The 19551-nt window shown below is 41.1% G+C and overlaps 1 protein-coding gene and 1 long non-coding RNA gene across 2 annotated transcripts in view; one reads left to right on the top strand and one right to left on the bottom strand.

Annotated features, from left to right (window-relative positions):
* Positions 1-19551, top strand: part of LOC125154985 (uncharacterized) — a 229689-nt gene that overhangs the window by 120790 nt on the left and 89348 nt on the right. The gene's annotated exons all lie outside the window — the stretch shown is intronic.
* On the bottom strand, positions 851-18822 carry LOC125154980 (putative dimethylaniline monooxygenase [N-oxide-forming] 6). Its single transcript, XM_047839704.1, has 9 exons — positions 18735-18822; positions 18175-18415; positions 13050-13238; positions 11775-11937; positions 10501-10643; positions 8413-8612; positions 5588-5943; positions 3539-3611; positions 851-1897 (listed from the first exon to the last, which is right to left on the bottom strand). Exons 2-9 carry the CDS (start codon positions 18304-18306, stop codon positions 1555-1557), a joined length of 1599 nt encoding a protein of 532 aa, XP_047695660.1. The 5' UTR covers positions 18307-18415; positions 18735-18822; the 3' UTR covers positions 851-1554.

Here is a 19551-nt window from a genome sequence, read left to right as displayed (position 1 = left end):
ATCCATTTTGAGTTAATTTTTGTATAGGATGCAAAGTATTGATTGAATTTTTTTCATATATGTATATATCCAATTGTTCTAGTACCATCTGTTGAAAAGACCATTGTATCTTATTGAATTCCCTTAGATAAAATGAACTAATTACTTAGAAGACACATACTACCAAAGCTCTCTCAAGAAGAAACACATGACCTGAGTAGCCCTATCTATTAAAGAACTTGAATTTGTAGTTTAAAAACTTTTACACAAAGAACTTTTGGTCAAGATGGCTTCACTGGTGAATTTTACCAAATATTTAAGAAAGCAATAATGCAAATGATAGACAAACTCTTCCAGAAAATGTAAGAGGAAGAATACTCTCCTATTCATTCTATGGGACTGTCATTACATTGATACAAACCAAGAGAAAATATTACAAAAAAAAAATACAGATAAATATCCATCATGCAAAAATCCTTAACAAATATAATCCCACAGTGTATAAAATGGATAATATATCATGACCAAGTGGGGTTTATTTCAGCAATGCAAGGTTGGTTTAATAGTCAATGTAATTTACCATATTTTAACCCAAACCATCTCAAAAGAAGCAGAAAAAGCATCTAACAAAAGCGAACATCCATTCCTGATAAAGACTGTCGGCTAATTAGGAATAGAAGGAAGCTTCCTCAACTTAATAAAGGGTATTTATGAAATATCTATAGCTAACATCATACTTAGTGGTAAAAGACTCAATGCTTTATTCCTAAGATCAGGAACAAGGCAAGGATGTCTCATCTCACCACTTCTATTCAATATTATACTGGAGTTTCAGTGCAATAAGTCAAGAAAAAGATAAAAGACATCCAAGTTGAAATTGGAGAAGTAAAGCTATCTTTATTTTTAGACAATGTGATTATTTACGTAGGAAGCATTATGGAATCTACAAAAAAGTTACAGATGATTCAACAAAAGAACAAATGATCGCATTTCTATATGTTAGCAATAAACAACAGGAAATTAAAAAATGTTAAACTACCATTTATCATAACATCCAAAAATATGGAATACTTAGGATAAATCTGACCTAAGATGGGTAATATCTATACACAGAAAACTACAAAACACTGCTGAATGCAATTAAAGATCTAAGTAAATGGAAAGATATACCATGTCGTGGGTTGAAAGATTCAACATTGTTGTGATGTCATCTCTGTCTATGATGAAACACCCTTAAGAAATTTATTAAACTTTGTTCATCCTGCAAACCTGTGCTCACTCTCCTTCATCCCCCTTCTTCCTCATCTCAAGCATCTCCAAATTTGCCCATTCAGCATGTGAAAAGCCTTTTTAGAGTATAGATTCTCATCAGAAAGGGAAAGCCCGAGTATTTTCCTTTTTTTTTTTTAGCCTTTGAGTCAAATGGGCCAGAATTAATTTTTACATCTGCAGGAAAGCAAAGAGCAGCTCTGAGATTTTATGTATGCATATGTGTATATACCTATAATTAAGCTACATACATATCTGAATAATTAAACTTCTAGGCTAAACTCTGAGATGTAAAGGACTTTCTCATTAATAAAATGTAAGCCAAATGGCTAGCAAAAGCACTGGGAATGAAAGAATTCTGAGCAAATTATAAAAGTGCTGGGGTCTCTGAGCTTTCCCTACAGCTCTCATCCTGGTTGGCTTTACTGTCCTGTCCCATTGGGTCAGGATGGCATTTCTGGCTCCATCCCACTTCCCTGGTCCCATCAGTCGAAACTGGTACGGGCTGCAGGGACCAAAGTACACCTCCAAGGCCAGCTGGGGGTCAGTCAGGAAGAGCCATGGTATGTTAGGCTTGGCTCCTATGAAGGAGCCCAGCTCGTCCATGTACGTGATGTAATCTGTCTGCAAAGTCTGGCTCTGGCCAAACCTGAGGAAAGAAAAGAACATATGGGAATGAGGGGCACAGTAAATAAAGCACGAATTTCTTATTTTCTAGCTCAGAAAATAGCATTTTAGTTGGCAGCTCCAGGATTATCCCATTCCTCCCTTTTTCCACAACAATGAGTTTATCATTTGTTCTGTGGCTATAAATGTGTTGATTCATTTTTTTTCCTCCTTCCTAACCTCTATCTAAATTTGATGTCATTTGGTCTTCTGTGGCCTGGAGTGAAAGGACCCCAGGATGCCAAGGTGACGGATCAACTCAGTTTATTCTTTAACACATGACTATTCTTTACATGACCTTGCTTGGGATCTGCCCCAGTGTTAGATTTCTGGGGCATGGCCTCATTTACTTTTAGGAACCCTGAAGAGCAGGCTACCATTTAAGAAATGCGGTTGACTTCGGGGCTTCTCCTTTCCTTGCTTCTTATTCCTATTGGCCTGTAATATAAAGGCTGGTAAGGAGAGTGAGTTGTGTGAATGGTGAATAGGCGCGTCCACTTCGCAGAGCCGCCCTGTGAACTGGATGAAATGCGGGAGAGATTTTGTTGAGTCTGAAGCTTCCACCTCTACTCTCCTCTAGGTCCTTTGCCAGCAACTGTGTGGCAGAACTCAGTGAATGATGTGTTAGAGCTTGAAAGAAGAATCTTCTTACATAGTCACCTCTTCATCCAAATAGGATTCATTATCTAATTATTCTTCCAACAGATTTTAATATAAAATTGGAAAAGAATTGATTTATATGGAAGTAGCTAACATAAAAAATACATTTAAATATGTGATGACTAGCCATTTGAATGACTTTCTACAAATCCCATTTATGGTGTACTTGAGAACACATGTTTGGATGAATCAGAAAGGAATGTTCTTTTATTTTTTTATTTTCTTTTTATTTTTTGAGAGAGAGAGAGAGCACAAATGGGGGAGGGACACAGAGAGAGAGAGAGATAGACAGACAGACAGAATTCAAAGCAGGATCCAGGCTCCTATGTGTCAGTGCAGAGCCCAATGCGGGGCTTGAACCCATGAACTGTGAGATCATGACCTAAGCCAAAGTCAGATGTCCAACCGACTGAACCACCCAGGTGCTCCAAAATGAATATCTTTTTAGAAGAAAATACTAGGGCAGGTGAACTCAGTTCGGTTCTTCATTTGGTTTTCTGATTACAGTGCTGCCACTGCTCAGTTCCCAGCTAGTTAACTTGCTGGCAGACATGTGGCTGATGGGAAAGGACTTCTTGGAGACATTTGAGCTGGATAATATTTTGTTCAGGAGGCCTGTCCTCTGCATTGTGGGATGCTTTGCGGCATCCTTAGTTTCTACACATTAGATGCCAATAGCATGCCCTCCCCACTTGTGACAACCAAAAATGTCTCTGGACTTTGCCAAACGTTCCCTGGGGATCAAAATCACTCCCATGGGAGAAACTACTCTAGAGTGTACTTTGTACTCTTCTACAGGTGACGTGTAATGACTATTATTTTCCTATCTCATACTGCTTGATCATAGCAAGTGTTCTGAAAATGTGAATTTTGACTAGTAAAAATATTGTAAAATATATCAACATTTTCCTACATATAAAGGAAAATCTTATGGTTTGTTTCATTAGCAAGTACAATCTCTTACCACTTGAGTTTTTTCCCCATTTTCTCATCAATGTCATCCATCATTTCATTTGTAGTTGGCAAGGTACATGAGTCTAGAAGAGAAATGGGGAAAGAAGTATTAAAAAATATTTTAAAAATCAGAAATATATAATGACACATGATGATTTTTTCATAATGTTTTTTAAAATCTCTTTATTTTATTTTTTTAATGTTTTTATTTATTTTTGAGAGAGAGAGAGAGAGTGAGTGGGGGTGGCCAGCAGAGAGAGGGAGACACAGAATCCGAAGCAGCCTCCAGTCTCTGACTGTCAGCACAGAGCCCGATGTGGGGCTCGAACTCACAAGCAGTGAGATCATGACCTGAGCTGAAGTCAGACACCGAACTGACTGAGCCATCCAGGCACCCCTGATTTTTTTGTAGTATTTATGAACTGTATCCCTAAAAGATTTTATATCAAGAGGAGCTGCCTTTGGTATCTTTAGTAGAATAACAATTTATAGAAATAAAGACTTGAGAAGTCAATGAACCCCCCTCTATGAATAGCAGGGCTGGCCTGCAGTGAGACAGTGGCAACAAAGAAGTTTGTAGCTTCAGATCACCTAATCTCATATTTCTGTAACATCCTGGAGGACCTAATCCCCAACATGCCTTAGATACACTTTATGTATATTAACATCATAACAGCTTCTTCATACTTCTTATTTGCATCCTCTTATTAAGAATTCTCTCCAGAAGTAATCTTCACTCTAAGGTACATGCCTATTAACATGGAACAGTGGAAAGACGCATGGGTTTTCCAGCATTAGCCTGCGGCCAGGAAGCATCAGAAAATTTTAGAGCTTTGCAATACGTTATCAGTGGAGGGGTCATCTGATTGCTGACTGTAGCTCTTTTGTCTTTGTCACCATGGCAGAAAGCTATTATGACATTCACAGTGCATGAATACTTCCTAGTCATTGTTAGCACCTTACCTCTCCTGGTACGGTTGTGGTCAGATGTTTGCTAGAATTTTTGTCTGCTTTGATGTTGTGTCCCAAGTGCCAAGATGGAGCCTGGCACATAGTAGCTGCTCAATAAATATTTGCTGAATGAATAAATACCATCTTTTGTTTCATATACATTTCTTGGGCTTATGAACTGTAGCCTTTTTTTTTTTTTTTTTTTTTTATAAAACCCCAGGTACTTGGCACTGTTGTTCCTTTAAGAGGAAAACACAATGGAAGTATTTTACAGAGGAACAACCTTGTAAAGGATTTCATAACAGGGATTATTTCAATCATCCTTTGTGTACATTTGAAATAGAAGCTTACTTACCCACAACATTTTTAGAAAACCTCCATTCTAGGATTGTAACGTTTTCTTCATTACCTGTAAATTTATTACCTAAGTTTTTACGGACAGTATGTTAGGTAAGGTATACCTGTGTTGGCCAAGGTTTTCGGACCCTTGAATAAAAAGACACTTTAATAATAATCAATATGACTGAAGTAAATTAAATCTATATATTTGAGACATTGCCTTTCTCCATGTAATCCTCATGTTCTTGATTTCCTTACATAAGCATACTTGTAGACCCTAGGGTCTGGATTGGAGGGGGAGGACAAGATGATGCATAGAGTAGGAGTGGCCTGCCATTGTTATTCTGACACAGTTTGATGCCAATCGGGTGCCCGCAACATCCACCAGGGCCCTTCTGACCTTCACAATGTATCTTGACATTGCAGTTATCCACTGCTGTCTTTCTCTTGCTTAAAGCCTTGCAAACTCCCTCCAATAGTCCCTCCAATTTCCCTATGAGCTCTTTAACACAGCTCTTAAGGCCGTCCGTGTTCTAGTCCATCTCTCTGTTTCTTGCCACTCCCTGCCTCTGATTTATATTCCTGTACAGAGCATCCTAAAACTTCCCCTATTTTAGCATCCCCCTGGCTCTACTTTAGGCTATCTAAGGTCACGGAGTGTGTCTTGTTCCTTTTAGATCCTTAGCACCTAGGACAGTACGTGGCATATAGAAGGTACTCAGTAAACGTTCACTGACTAAATGGATAAAAGACAGAATGGTCGACCTACTTGCAAACACTTTAGCAGCCCAGCGAGCCTGGAGGTCAGCTGTGGGGATGGCAGCCCCAAGGGACTGGACAAGGCCAATCACAGCCAAGGTTGGCTTCTCCATTAGTGGGGGGAAGATGCCTTTAAACAAGGTGACCTCATTGTTTCTGCTTTTGATGATGGAGTCATCAAGGAAGGGGTAGGCATAATCATAGCCTGTTGCAAAGATGATGGAGTCGATGGCCTCAAACACAGTCCCATCCTCAAACACAGCCGAGGTCTCTGTGAACTCCTTCACATTGGGCTTGATGGACACAGTGCCACAGAGGATGCGGGATGGGAGCTCATCGTTGAACACAGGCTCTTTCCGCAGGGAACTGTTCAGAGACAAGAGACAGACTTTTGCTGTAATGCACCAATTCCAAGAAATATCTGTAACAGTCCACAGCACTGGAACCAGATTTGAGGAGCTAAACATTAGCATGAGGACCTCTGAACTCTTCTCTTGTGGCAACTTTGTTTTTACTATTGCCTGCAACAATCCTTAAGAATTCTGTCTGAGCTGCCTCTTTGGGTCCTTTGAAACTTGAAGATTCCCTTATGGGTACTTATACTATTTGGAGATTGGCCAAATAGATGACAATCAAACTAATTCCTAGACATAATCAGTGGTTAAGAATGCAGACTCTGGGAGACACCTGGATGGTTCAGTCAGTTAAGTGTCTGACTTCGGCTCAGGTCATGATCTCACGGTTCATGAGTTTGAGCCCTGTGTCGGGCTGCGTGCCGACAGCTTGCTTGGAGCCTGGAGCCTGCTTTGGATTCTGTGTCTCCCTCTCTCTCTTTGTTCTTCCTCCGTTTGCACCCACTCTCTCTCTCTTTCAAAAATGAATAAAGATAAAAAAATAATAACAGAAAGGTTTATAATCAATCTCCATCTCTCACTAGTGACTACTCTGTATTTGTTTCCTTATGTATAGAATGGGGATAGCGATAGAATCTACCTCATACGGTTAGAACTAAACGAACAATTACCCATAAAGCACTTAAAACAGTGCCTCTGCCTCATGCAAGCGTCATTATTATACGTGAACTATTATTATAAGTAAGGTCTTTGATTTGAGCAAATCAAACTGGCTGTGGCGAGCTGTTACACTGTCATGTGTGGCTTCCTTTCCACAGCTGTGGTCCTAAAAGAAAGTGTAACAACTTTAACACTGCACTTTGGTTGCTAAAATTCTGGGAGTGATGTGCTTTGCGACGACATTCTTCATTTTGACTCACGTTTCCTTTCGGGGCGTTTTGGAATGTACTCCAAGTATCTCAAACACTCAGAAAGTTTATAAATCTTAGAATGTGCCTGTATACTTCCATATCTTTCTCTGCCTCTATCATTCTGGAACTTTGTCTCTTACCTTACCAGGTGACAAAAAGTAGGTCTCAGTAAAACCTGTTTTTATTCCCCCCACTCGAGGAAGGAGTGAGAAGGTGTTATCAAAACCTTAGGGTACTTGGAACCCTTTCTGAGAGGGAGCTTCATTCTTAGAATGAATGGATTTCCAAACCTATGTTTCGTTGTCTAAAGGGCAGAGTCAGACTGTGATTTGCAGTTACTCTTACAAGACCCAAAGTCTTCAGCAGCTCAGGCTTTGGAGTGTCTATTGCATTAAACATAAGTTTAAATGCATGAAATCAACGTTTTTTGTTTGTTTGTTGGTTGGTTGGTTGGTTTTATCTTTAAGGATATAGTAGTCTGCCAGACTAAGTAGGATAAATGCTGTGAGTGAGGGTCTGACTCTTAAACCTGGCATTTCCTGTTTCAATTTACGGTTTCCTCTTACTCTGCCTTACCTGATTCTCTAACACAATGAAACCTTTCTTTGAAACGTTTTTAAGGATTTTATTTTCAAGTAATCTCTATACCCAACACGGGGCTCCCACTCACAACCCCGAGATCAAGAGTAGCATGCTCGCTGACTGCACCAGCCAGGCGCCCCCCCACAATGAAACATTTTTGCTAGCATGGGCCAAGATGAAATTTCTTAGTGAGTCCTTTCTTGTCTTAGCCACTCTAATATTTTTCTATGGACGTACTGATTCTTCTACTTAGAGTGCCTTTCTAATTAGCAGGTGTCAGGCTCTGTCTCTACAGAAAAATAAATAAACCAAAGCTTGTTAATTTTACCGGCTACATCAGTTTTGTGAATCTCCACTGCTTTACATGTTCCGTGCCTCCTGACTGTCCTGCTAACATTCCAGTCTTTCCACGGTGGAAGAGGTGTGTACTTTCATTCTGAGATTTTCTACTTTCTGAGACATGTTGATTAATACCACTTGGTTAATTGCTCCTTACAAGCGTATTAGAATATCCGAGACTAGTAAGAACCAATATCTGTAAAGCTTTATAGTTTACAAAATGCCTTATATATTTTTATCTTGCTGCATACCACAATAGTCTTGAGGAATAGGTATTAAAATTGCGATCCCCATTCACTTACAAGCATGGAGGAGGTATTTCTCAAAAGAACAATTCATGAGACGGTTCTGCCCTCAAAATTCTATGCTTTAGCTTGGAGCTACCATAAATGAATCTGTCATGTCAGGGGGATCTAGTGCCCCGCTCCTTGGCCTTTTGTATTCTCCCATATTTCTTTCCCCACCAGAGACATTTCAATAAGATTTTCAACCCATACATGCTCTCTGGGTATACTGTGCCACTCATGCAGTCCTCGGTTTCATCTCAACAACCTCAGTGAGACAGCTAAAGTAAGATCTAGAGAGAAAGAATTCAACTGAAGCTAGTGCCCCGCTTTTTTAAGTGATAAAATACATGTTACTTGTAGTACCCATTTAAAGGCATCAGGCCGAAGTTCTCATGCTTAAACCACGTGTTCATCTTCTTCACGTATAACCAGTCAGAGACAAATGAAGGCAGGGCATTCCGGAGAAAGGATGCAAAGCGGGTAACATACACCATGTCCCAAGGGTAGCCATTGTCCCAAACCCGGCTCATGACCCAGGAGCCACTTCTGGTACTGATAACGACCTGGTGGGGAAGGCAACATAGACTTCAATGTCACACTGTAGGAAACAAGCAGATATGACACAATGGATATGTTTTATGGACATCTCTGTGCATTGCCCTCAGTATCCAGGCGGAAGCATTTTTATTTATTTTTTTTAATATTTTTGGGGGCACCTGGGTGGCTCAATCGGTCAAGTGTCCAACTTTGGCTCAGGTCATGATCTCGTGGTTCGTGAGTTCGAGCCCCGCCTCGGGTTCTGTGCTGACAGCTCAGAGCCTGGAGCCTGCTTCGGATTTTGTGTCTCCCTCTCTCTCTGCCCCTCTCCCACTTGTGCTTTCTCTCTTTCTCAAAAATAAATAAACATTTATTTATTTTTTTTATAAATAAACATTTAAAAAAAGAAATATTTTTAAAGTATATATATGTGTGTGTGTGTGATATATGTATATTCACACACATACACATACACAAAGAGAGAGACAGAGAGAGAGAAGGCACATAGGGTAGGGACAGAGAGAGAGGGAGGGAGAATCCCAAGCAGTCTCCTCACTGTCAGCACAGAGCCCAGCCCCATGAACCTTGAGGTCATGATCTGAGCTGAAACCAAGAGTCAGCTGCTTAACTGAGACTCCTAGCCACCCCTGGAAGAAGCAATTTCAGAGAGTTGGGTCAGGATGAATCGCCTATGACTGAAACTAGGTAGAGATGGAACTACTCTGTCTCTCCACCCAAGAGGGCGAGTGCATAGTTCTTGAAATAATGAGAACCTGACAGCCTGGAACAAGAGAGCTGTGTATTCAGTTGTGACAGGTTTAATCTTCACAGACTCAGAGACATAGATGGTAGGCCTGGTGGGGACCAGCCAATCCAGGGCCTCAGTGGGGGCGGGTGGTTGAGGGTGGTTGCTGGGTTGGGTGGGAGAAATATAGCTAAATCTCTACCTGAAATTAGGCTGAGGAGATGTCAAGAAGTTAATTCTGTTCTTTGTCTGAAGTTTTCTCTTCCAGTCCTTCTGTGCCCACTTCATGACCTCGTCTGGGCACTCAGACCATGGCAGCTGCCTCAGCCCTGAGAGCTACTTGTCTATCACTTTTGTGATAACCCCAGGGAGTTTGACACCAAAAATGTCATTAGGTTTTATTCCGTTTAAGAATTTGTTTACTAAGGACCTATTTCCTTAACAATAGGTTAAGCTCTTTAAGGTCTGTTGGTCATGGATGATTCAGCATAGAGTCCTCTGGGAAGCCTCCCTTGACTTCATGCAGGCTAAGTTAGGTTCTCTTTTCATGGTGCGGCCACACCTAATGTCACAGAAGGCTTATTTCCTCCGTTCGTGAAGGTCTGTGTACCTGTCCTCCCACCTCCACCCACTGACAGCTCCTGGAAGTCAGAAATAGTCTGACTTATTTCCGTGTTTATTGCTAGTCTGACATAGTTCTGGCATATAACATGTGCCCAGTATTTGTTGAGCACTGGCTATTAAACGGATAGAAGACGGTGGGAACAAAATCTTCCATATCTCAGACCTCCAGAATGATAAGCAAAACACCTTTTGCATGGTAAGAACTATGATAAGAACTACTACTAAACAAATAAAGGCAGATCCTGACTAGCAACCAGTTTGCTTGGAACAAGCACATAAACAAGAACATAAAATTAAAACAAAACAATGCACTCATGTATGTCTACACACGTACTCTTACCTCTGGTTCCGGTAGAACGCGCTTCCTTGCTAGCATGGGCCACGTTACCTTGCTTCACAGGGACCATGTCTCTAGTCCTCCTCGATTCAATGGGCATATGCCACAGGTGGATCCCTTGTAGTATGACATGTGAGCACGAGCCTCAGCGCCCAAGCTGTTGATTTAATAGCACACCCGTACCCTAAGTTTGTTTCCCGAAGTGTACCTGTGTAGCCAGACGGCTGAGCTCGACAGCAATGTCAGATCCTGAGTTCCCCAGGCCAATGACAAGGACCCTCTTCCCCTTGAAGGCGTCCGGGTCTTTATAGTCCCTGCTGTGGAGATAGTGGCCTTGAAACTGGTGTAGGCCTAAGTGGAACATGAGGAGGGATTTGAGCTGATTTTCAGAAGACATGGTGAAGACTCACTTTTTCAATTTTTTTAAACTCCTGTTATCAGTCTTAATTTTGAAAAACAGTTTCCTAGTTGAAACGCATTTATCCTTTTTGACACTACACTAACCCCCCAAATAAGTACTTACAGTGCCTTAAAAACCTATGATATGGGAACTTCTATTTTGATAATAATGATAACTAATATTTATTGAGTGCTTACTGTGGGTTAGGATCTATATGCTTAAACAAACACTTAATCTTGATAACATCTCTGTATGGCAGATATCATTATCTTTTAAAAGATAAGGAAGTCGAGACAAAGAAGTTAAGTGACTTGTCCAAGATCATATGCTAAGGAACTAGTGGAATAAGAGGTTGAGCCCAAGTGTTCTAAGCCTAAATATACTGCCTCTTAACCTTCATGCTTTCCATCTTCTATTCTCCCTGAATCTCTACTTATTCATGTATTTATTTATAAATATTTTCTAGATTTTATTTTAAAGTAATCTCTACACCCAATGTGGGGCTTGAACCCACAACCCCGAGATCAAGAGTCACACATTCCACTGACTGGGCCAGCCAGGTGCCTCTGGGTGCCTCTTTTAATTATCTCGGCCTGTGAACATCATGCCTTGAGATCAGAACTCTAATATTTTAGAGTAGACCTGTGTTCCTATTGTAATGAAGGAGAAAGGAAGGAGAAAGTGAGGTTACCTGTGTATTATATTTATTTGATGTTTGGTGCTTTTGCATACTGATGGAGTGTGCCACTATACACACACACACACACACACACACACACACACACACTCACTGAAATTTCTAAAGTGAATTTGCAAAATGTGGATATAGATAACATTTAAAAACCCTTCCTCCCTAAGGACCTGCATCGTCAACTGATCTCTGACTTGCAGCTTCTTGATTCTTTTAGCATAAGGGTTCAGGAGAACAATGATTTCTGTATTTATCATCAGACTTAAAAATTTGGTTTTGAAATCTTTGGAACCTTAAGAATAATCATTATGGACAATCTATGGAAAGATCTAGCTCAACCCTTGGTGCTTGTGTATAAATCCCCAGACTATTATACGTTTTCCAAACTTACCAGGAAAGGAATCAGTTGGTAGATTGGGGTATACATGATGTCCTGAACAAATCATTATAGCGTCAAAAATAGTAGATTCCTGTTTCCCATCCTTTTCTGAAACAACTTCCCATTGTCCAGTGACTAAGAAGCTGGGACATTTCTTTATGCTAGAAACCAGGGTCTTAAAGAAAACCAGAAAGAAATTCCTTCTATTTACAATTCTGTAGGTTTTAATTTTCTTGCAGTGTTTCTGCAGAGGAAGTAATTGTTATGAGCTTGCCTGATTATTGAGAAATATAGGGAGGACATTAAAACAAGGAGTCACAGTGAATCTTCAAATCTTCCAAGGAAAATCACTCACTGGGGCCTATTTACTTTTGTGACATCTAGTTAATAGATTTGGGGTAAATTACACTCAATCTTGTGAAAGAGGCCATGTCATTTGCTTCCTGCCATCCTCTACTGAAATTCATGGCCTCTTTCTCTCTGACCTCATTTCCTATCAATTCCATAAATGTGGGAATGTCTCAGGGTTCAATCCTTATTTCTCCGTGGTGACATACCCTCTCCCTTGGAAATGTTAGCCACTTCCACAGTATGACTATTTATGTAAATAAGTGTGAAATCATATTAAATTAAACATAATAAAATAATCATAGATAAGTGAAATTGTATTAAATGTAATCACAATTCATGATATGGTTGATTATTTTTCTCACTACATATATGTGCTTTGGATTTCACAGTCATGAACCGAGGTTAAGACCTGTGAGCAAATATGAAGTATTATTGTTATTTGCAGAGAGCGCATCTCTGCCTTAACTGCTGTGTCTCCTCATCTAAGAAACTAAGTGGGTGAAGGATGAGGGCAATGGCTGTATTATTCATTCATATTTTACTCTCCTTATAATGGCAGAACTTCTGAAGAATGGCATGTTTTCTTGAACCTCAATTCATCGGCCTTGAACCCACAGAAATCTAAATATGGACTAGACAGTCTGGGATTGTTTCTAACACGTGACAGTGTATGGGGTGGAACATATGCTATGATAGTATAGGCTTCTTCAGTATTTGCGATGATATTCTAAAAGTTCTCGGACACTAGTGGAGGACATTTTTAGGGGGGAGAAAGCATAATGCATGAATACTTTATAATCCAAACCAACATTTGGTTGGTGAGCTGTCCAAACATTGAGCTCTGATTTCTGTAATGGAAGTCTGTATCCTTGCTTCCCACCCCTTTCCAACCGATAAACATACTGGGATCAACAGCACAAGGTGTAAGACCCTTACCTCAAACTGTATATATCTTAAAAGATTCTTCTTTTGAGCAAATGTCTTTATGTATTCCTGGAGTTTGCTGTGGTGCATGTAGTTGGGGTAATCATCAGGATAAGGGAAGTCTGGAAAGCACATCATCTCTTTGGAAGAGTTGGTGAACACCGACTGGTAAATGCTGGCTCTGCCCTCTTTGGCATGGTCCTAGGAAGAGGAAGAAAGCTTAAAAAGGAGGCCAAGGATGATATTTCCCTCAGTGAAAATTTAAGTTTTGGTCGCCTGAAACCGTTTTCATGTGTATAAAAAAAAGACATGAAAACAATTCACACTTCTCTGTGAGATGCAACAAAGAAAGCCTTTAGCATAGCACCTGGCGCAGAGCTGGGACCCTACACCTTAGTTCTCTTCCTCGAATTACCCCCATGTTACATCTGTGTTTATAGTTCCGTAGCGTTTTCTTCCTTTTTCCAGTCACAGCGCTGGTTCTGATCTCATGGTCATGTTAAAAAAACACAATTAAATGGTCCAAAGGAGGGTGCAGTTTTTAGTCTATTTGATCGGCTGTTTGATTCGAACACTTCACTTGAAGTGGAGGGTTTATTCATTTGGCATAATCAGGCCCCCTTAGATTCCTGCATGCCACCTCGTTCACCTCCTCCCCGCCCCCCAGGATTTCTGGTTCAGTGTGTCTAGCGGGGAGCCTGAGAATCGGCATTTCCGATAGTTGCAGGCGATGCTGATGCCGCTGGTCCGGGAACTGCACTTTGAGAACCGCTGCTCTCTTGTAGATGAACTCCGTGCTGGCGGACCTCCCTAACCACCAGTTAGTGGCACTTGCTCCTCACCGAAGAGACACAGGAAACCAGGAGCCTCAGAACTTGTATCAAATCTTGCCACTTCATTATGGAGCCGCTATGTGATTGAAAACTGGCTTCTTTTTGAGAAGTAGTTGAAGGCTAAATGGAAAACAAACATTTCCTCTCTGCTGTAAGGGCAGGATAAAAATTCACACAATGTGCTGCCTTGAAAGTACATTAAAAAGCTGGCAGCCTCTGCTTCCCCCAAACCCAAAGGAACCTTCATGAAATGTGGGAACGGGATAGAATGACATGTTCCTGCTGGATTCAGGACATCTGTCATCCTCCAGCCCCAAACTGACCTCCGGAAGATACAGACCAAAAGTGCTGGAATGGTTGAGAGGCTTGGGGCTGGGGCTGGGGTGGGGGTGGGGGTGGGGACGGGGGCTGCCTGAGGCCCCTGTTTGGCTTTAGGTTGGGACGAAAACTTCCTCTATTCACGGTTGCTGTGTTTTTCATAAATAGCCAGGCTCGGAGATGTTAACGTTCTTAAGCCTCACTTTGAAATTTCTGCGACGATCAGAAAAAGGGTGACAGCTTGTGCCTGGCGGATTTTCAGGTTTGAGTCTTTCCCGTTCACCCACAGCGGTACCTTTGGTTGGTTGTTGTGAGAAGGAGAAGTGAGCAGAAGGAGTGAGGGGAGGGAAGGCAGGCTTCAGGCGGGGGTCTGGCTAAAAAAATGTAAGACTCCGCTCTGGGAAACAGAGTGGATAAGACCTTGGATTATTTCCATCATTAATGAATTTCTGCTCTTTCACCTCCTGACCCCAGCCCATCATAACAGAGAGAAGAGTATGTACCCGACAGCTCCTTGGAATTTCCCCTGACAGGCTGTTCTACAAACAAAGGAAAACGCTTGTGTTGTATAACAACAGACAATTGCTCCAGAGAGCTCCTATTTCCAGTTTCTGCTTGTGGCGTAGTTTAAGTGGCTAGTGAGCAAGTTAAGCTCAGACTCTGCCTCTGGCTGAGAGGGCTTGCCCTAGACCCAGAGATCCGAGCAGCTGCGGTCACGTTGTCACAGCCTGTGTTGGGTTATAACTGCATCTGTGTCTCATCTTTCCCGCTAGAACATAACCAACCGGGGGGCGAGGTCAGAGGCTAACTCGAGAATGTTGTGCACGCATGTCAAGCAGTCTGGCTTGATCTTCTTTCAGACTCTGCCTGTCAATCCCACTTCTGCTTGTCTAAAGATACCCTCAAGGTCCAGCTCCAAAGTTGCCCCCTTCGTCATGCCTTTCCTTGCCTCTCTCTCACCAACCTGAAGTCATCCCTACGTCTACCAAGCTCTGATTGACTTTACTGCCCTAATCGCATATTCGCATATATTACAGTCATTCTGAGACTTGTTTCCTCTGGTTTTAAAAAGCTGGCTGCCTGCTGTACCTCTTATCTGCAGCTGTACCTAACACTGTACCCTATCCATAGTGTACTCTGAATGTATTTGTTGAATAAATGAGTGGATGAGTGGAACAAAAGTCCAGGGAGTTCTGGTTCCATTGTTTTCCCCTTTTGCAATCAAAATAATACCCACCGATTGTACACGGCTTGTTGAACAACTTGTTAATTAATCTTTTGAGGACACAAGGCCTTAATATTGGAGGATATGAAACTAAAACATGCTCGCATTCAGCCTGCGAGTGTTTAAGTCTCATTTGGTTTCCGTTTTGCAGAAAAAGCACGTGGTGAAAAGTTCAGAATTATCAGGTGTCTTTCTTCCAAAATACCTTCTGCCTGACAGGACTTGCAAGATAAAAGCTTATGTAACACATTCTTCAAAAATCCCTTTCTAAACATGCATCGAACCCAGTGGGTTTTCTTGGAAAAGAAGAGAAGGGTTCACCTTTTGGCTATAAGGCGAATGGTGCAGATACAATGTCTTCATGCCAAGTATGTATCATCTACATCCAATCACAATGGCCGAGAAATTCAGGACAGAAAGATAGAAGTTTCCCCGACCTGTCTTTCACAATTAGAGTATTTTTATGTATTTACATCCCCACGGGGTCTTTGAGTATAATTCTTATAACCAGTGACCTATGGAAGAAAGATACCCATCTTGTGGATAACCTGGAGACTGATTTCGCATTTTACTCATCTGTCATATATTGCTTCCTTAAATAAATGTTGTGATCTGGCTGCACTGGTTAACTTACAAATTCCTGGATATACCATGTTCACTGCCTCCCCATGCCTTTCAGGCTGGTCCCTTCTACCGAGAAACCTCTCCCACCGGGTACTGGCACACTGTTGGTGACCGCATGTCCATGGGGTGCCGTTCACAGACTACAGTGGAAATGGCACTCTGGAGTTATGTCACATAGTGGTCCTCTACGTTCCTTGTCTGAGAACACCCTTCAAGTCTCAGCCAAGTACTCTCCCTGCAGGAAGTGTCCCTTGACCTGAGAACATTTCAGTAGCCGCTCCCCACCCCATCTCCTAAATCTCAAAGCATTTGTTCATTAAGTTGACCATCACCAAGGGCTGTCTCATTGTTGTAAAGTATTATAATCTCTTATTTGAAATTCATAGGGCCAGATATATTTTGGAATCTGTAGATTTTTGGATTTTTCTCCATAACATTTCTAGTGAGAAGTGGGACAGCACCCTATCATCAGACACAAGAAAATTTCTGCAGTGAAACACAAAGTGGGACAAATAAAGATTATAACTAGCCCAATGTCAATTCAGCTCATGTTTTCTGATCTTATGACTTCAGGAAAGGTTTTGCCATCAAATGAATTTTTGCCAATCTTTCTATCAAAGGATTGTGGACCTGTGTTATGGCTTGTTTCACCAAATGGATTGGAAACCATTTATGTAAAGTAATTATGTCATGCATTTGTCATCCCAGTACCTAGCACAAAACTCTGCCAAAATAGATATTCAAGCAGCATTTAATTGTTGCTAATGAGATCATGGAGAACCATTTCATGATTTAGGCTAAGCTGGTCACATCTCCCTGAGCAAATGTAAATAAAGATAATTGAATCCTTAAAAAAATAACTTTTGGGGTGCCTGGGTGGCTCCGTCTGTTAAGCACCTGACTCGATTTTCTCTCAGGTCATGATTTCACAGTTCTTGTGATCGAGCCCCATATTGGGCTCTGCCCTGATGGTGTGGAGGCTGCTTGGGATTCTCTGTCCCCCTCTCTCTCTGCACCCACCCTCTCAAAAATAAATAAATAAACATTTAAAAAAATAATTCTTGATCATTTCCTAATGGAGATGATCTTGTATCTCATATAATACTTTCAGGATTATAGGACCTCACAAATTAAAAAAAAAAAAAAGACTCTTGAGATGAATACAAAGATGTCCTAAGTTAGCACTGGTATATTCTACTAGAGCAACCTGTTGTTGTAGGTTGGGCAAGCACTGAGACCAAGACAGAATTTGGCTATAAGGTGAATTTGGCTATAAGGTGGATATAACGTCTTCATGCCAAATATATATCATCTATATCCAATCACAATGGCTGAGACATTCAGGACAGAAAGGATAGAAGTTTCCCCAATGTGATTTTCAAAATTTAAACATGTTTTGTATAGTGAATATTTACTAATTATATCATTTGTCCAACCATGAGCCTGAATGACAAAGACAAATCAGTTTTTTTTTTGGTTTTGGAGTTGGTTGGAGTATTCAATAACCACACACACAACACACACAGTCATTGTTTATCATAACTTACAGTGTCTTCCTGATAGACATGCGGTAATTATAGAATCACATCCCATTAGAGTTGGAAGGCATATTAAAGGAAACTTAATTTCCAGCCTCAACATCTGACAAATGAACATTTGAAGTCCAGAAAGAAAAAAGCGACTTGCCGAAAATTAATCTTTCTGGAAAACCTAAGAGTTGAAACTAACTGAGAACTTCTGATCTTGGTCTACCTTTCTCCTTTTCTTTTTCTTTTCTTTTTTAATCCCCTTTATGTTCCTAGGATTTCTGAGCAATAGGGAACAGGGATAGATTCCATTCATTTACATGGGGGAGGCAGTGGTGCATTTTTGTTTTTGTTTTTGTTAGAAATTACCGACATTAGCACCCTTTACAGCCTGGAGATCTGGACTCTGTTACACAGGTAACATTGTTTTATGAGCTGGTATGAAGTAGTTTTGAGTGATTGGACATTAGCATGATGGGAGAGAGAAGATTTTACTTTCCAGATCTGGAGCTTTTGTGACCTTCCTCCCAAGTCTGAATAGAACCGATCAGATTTGGTTTGCAGAACCACCCATCTCCCTTCTGTTGATATTCCAGTGCTTTCCCACTCACCAAGAATTTCCACAGGCCTCCAATATCATTGCTCCTCTCAAAGCAGGTGGGTTCCAGCCCCTCTTCCAGGCAGCACCGGATGGAGGCCAAGCCACTGACACCAGCTCCGACGATGGCCACTCTCTTCCCCATGATCACCAGGAGGAGAGTCTGGAGATAGCTTCTTCAGAAGAGTGTTCCTGAATACTTAGGATTTTTCGGTAGGAAGAACCAGCCAAGGTTTATGGGTCAGGATCCTCACCTTACGACAAGAAGACATAATGCACATTAACAATTTATACTCACTAATTTTTTTACCACTCTTGCTATTGTATGATACTAAATCTGGTTTATTCTCCAGCTTATTCGAGATGCTCCAAATAGCAGAATCAGGGAATGCTGGAGCAGGAAGGACCTTAAAGTTCATCAGTCTAATGCTCTCAAGTACAAATGCAGCAATAGTCACTCCTAGAAGACTAGAAATTGTTCCTTTGACATCTTGCAGCTAACAAGCAAAGGAGTTGGAGTCAGAACTCAAGCCTTCTGCATGAAATCCACTATTCCAAATCACCCCTACTCACTTTGAATGCTTGGCTCTAAGGGGTTTAGTCTCAATGCACTGCCTTCCTTTCCTCAGCGAGCGGGCAGTGCTTTAAATGTAGAAAAAAATGGCTTTTAACATTGTCTTTTCATGTAAAAATTGAGGAAGGGGGAGGAGTTATTAGTCTTAAAGTAGAAATTCCTTTTTTTTTTATTTTTCATGACGTAGAACCCTGCTAAAGAGGAGGACTGAGTGTGGTGGAGACAGCAGAAGCGGGGAGAGGGGGTAGAGGAAGAAAGGGATTGCGGAAGGGCAAGAATGAGGTCCCTGGCCCAGGTTCCAAAAAATAAAATAGTAACTGATACTGTCACGGAGGCTGTAAAGTGAAGCCTCTGGAAGATTAACAGAACAATGGTTCTTTTATTTATTTTTGCTTTGGAACTTCAGAATGTATAAACAAATACTATGCACCTGGACTATTTGTTATGCCAATGGTGAAAAAAAAACCTCATTTTTTTTTTAAACTTAGGAGGGTATGATTTGAGGAGCTGAGCTAACCCTTGGAGATGATGGATTTGTAAAAACTAGTGAACTCAAGGACAGAATTGTGAAGTCACTTGAGTCTTGTCTCTGTCTCTTTCCCACTTCCTCCCGCCTTTCCTGCTTCTATACACCTCCTTCTCCCCCTTCTTTCTTCCCACCCTTCCTTCCTTTTGTCTGAGTGCCTACCTTATGTCTTGGGGATTCAAAGGTGAAAAGATCCAGTGCTTTCTATCCAGAAGTGTATAGTCTAATGGAGAGAGAGATGATCCATCAATGTCACCGTGGAAATTTGATTCGGTGAGTGCCGGCCCTCA

The sequence above is a fragment of the Prionailurus viverrinus genome, chromosome F1, assembly GCF_022837055.1.
Source record: "Prionailurus viverrinus isolate Anna chromosome F1, UM_Priviv_1.0, whole genome shotgun sequence".
NCBI classification, from domain to species: domain Eukaryota; kingdom Metazoa; phylum Chordata; class Mammalia; order Carnivora; family Felidae; genus Prionailurus; species Prionailurus viverrinus.
The sequence above is the reverse complement of the archived record's forward strand: the minus strand, read 5'-3'. Positions and strand labels throughout refer to the sequence as shown.

Coding starts and splice junctions, on each gene's coding strand:
- LOC125154980 (XM_047839704.1), bottom strand. CDS start 18,306: ATGGGGAAGAGAGTGGCCATCGTCGGAGCTGGTGTCAGTGGCTTGGCC. Junction 10,644..11,774: donor ACCAACTGATTCCTTTCCTG/GTAAGTTTGGAA, acceptor TGTTCCACTTAG/GCCTACACCAGTTTCAAGGC. Junction 1,898..3,538: donor ATGGGGAAAAAACTCAAGTG/GTAAGAGATTGT, acceptor TTCTTTCCTCAG/GTTTGGCCAGAGCCAGACTT.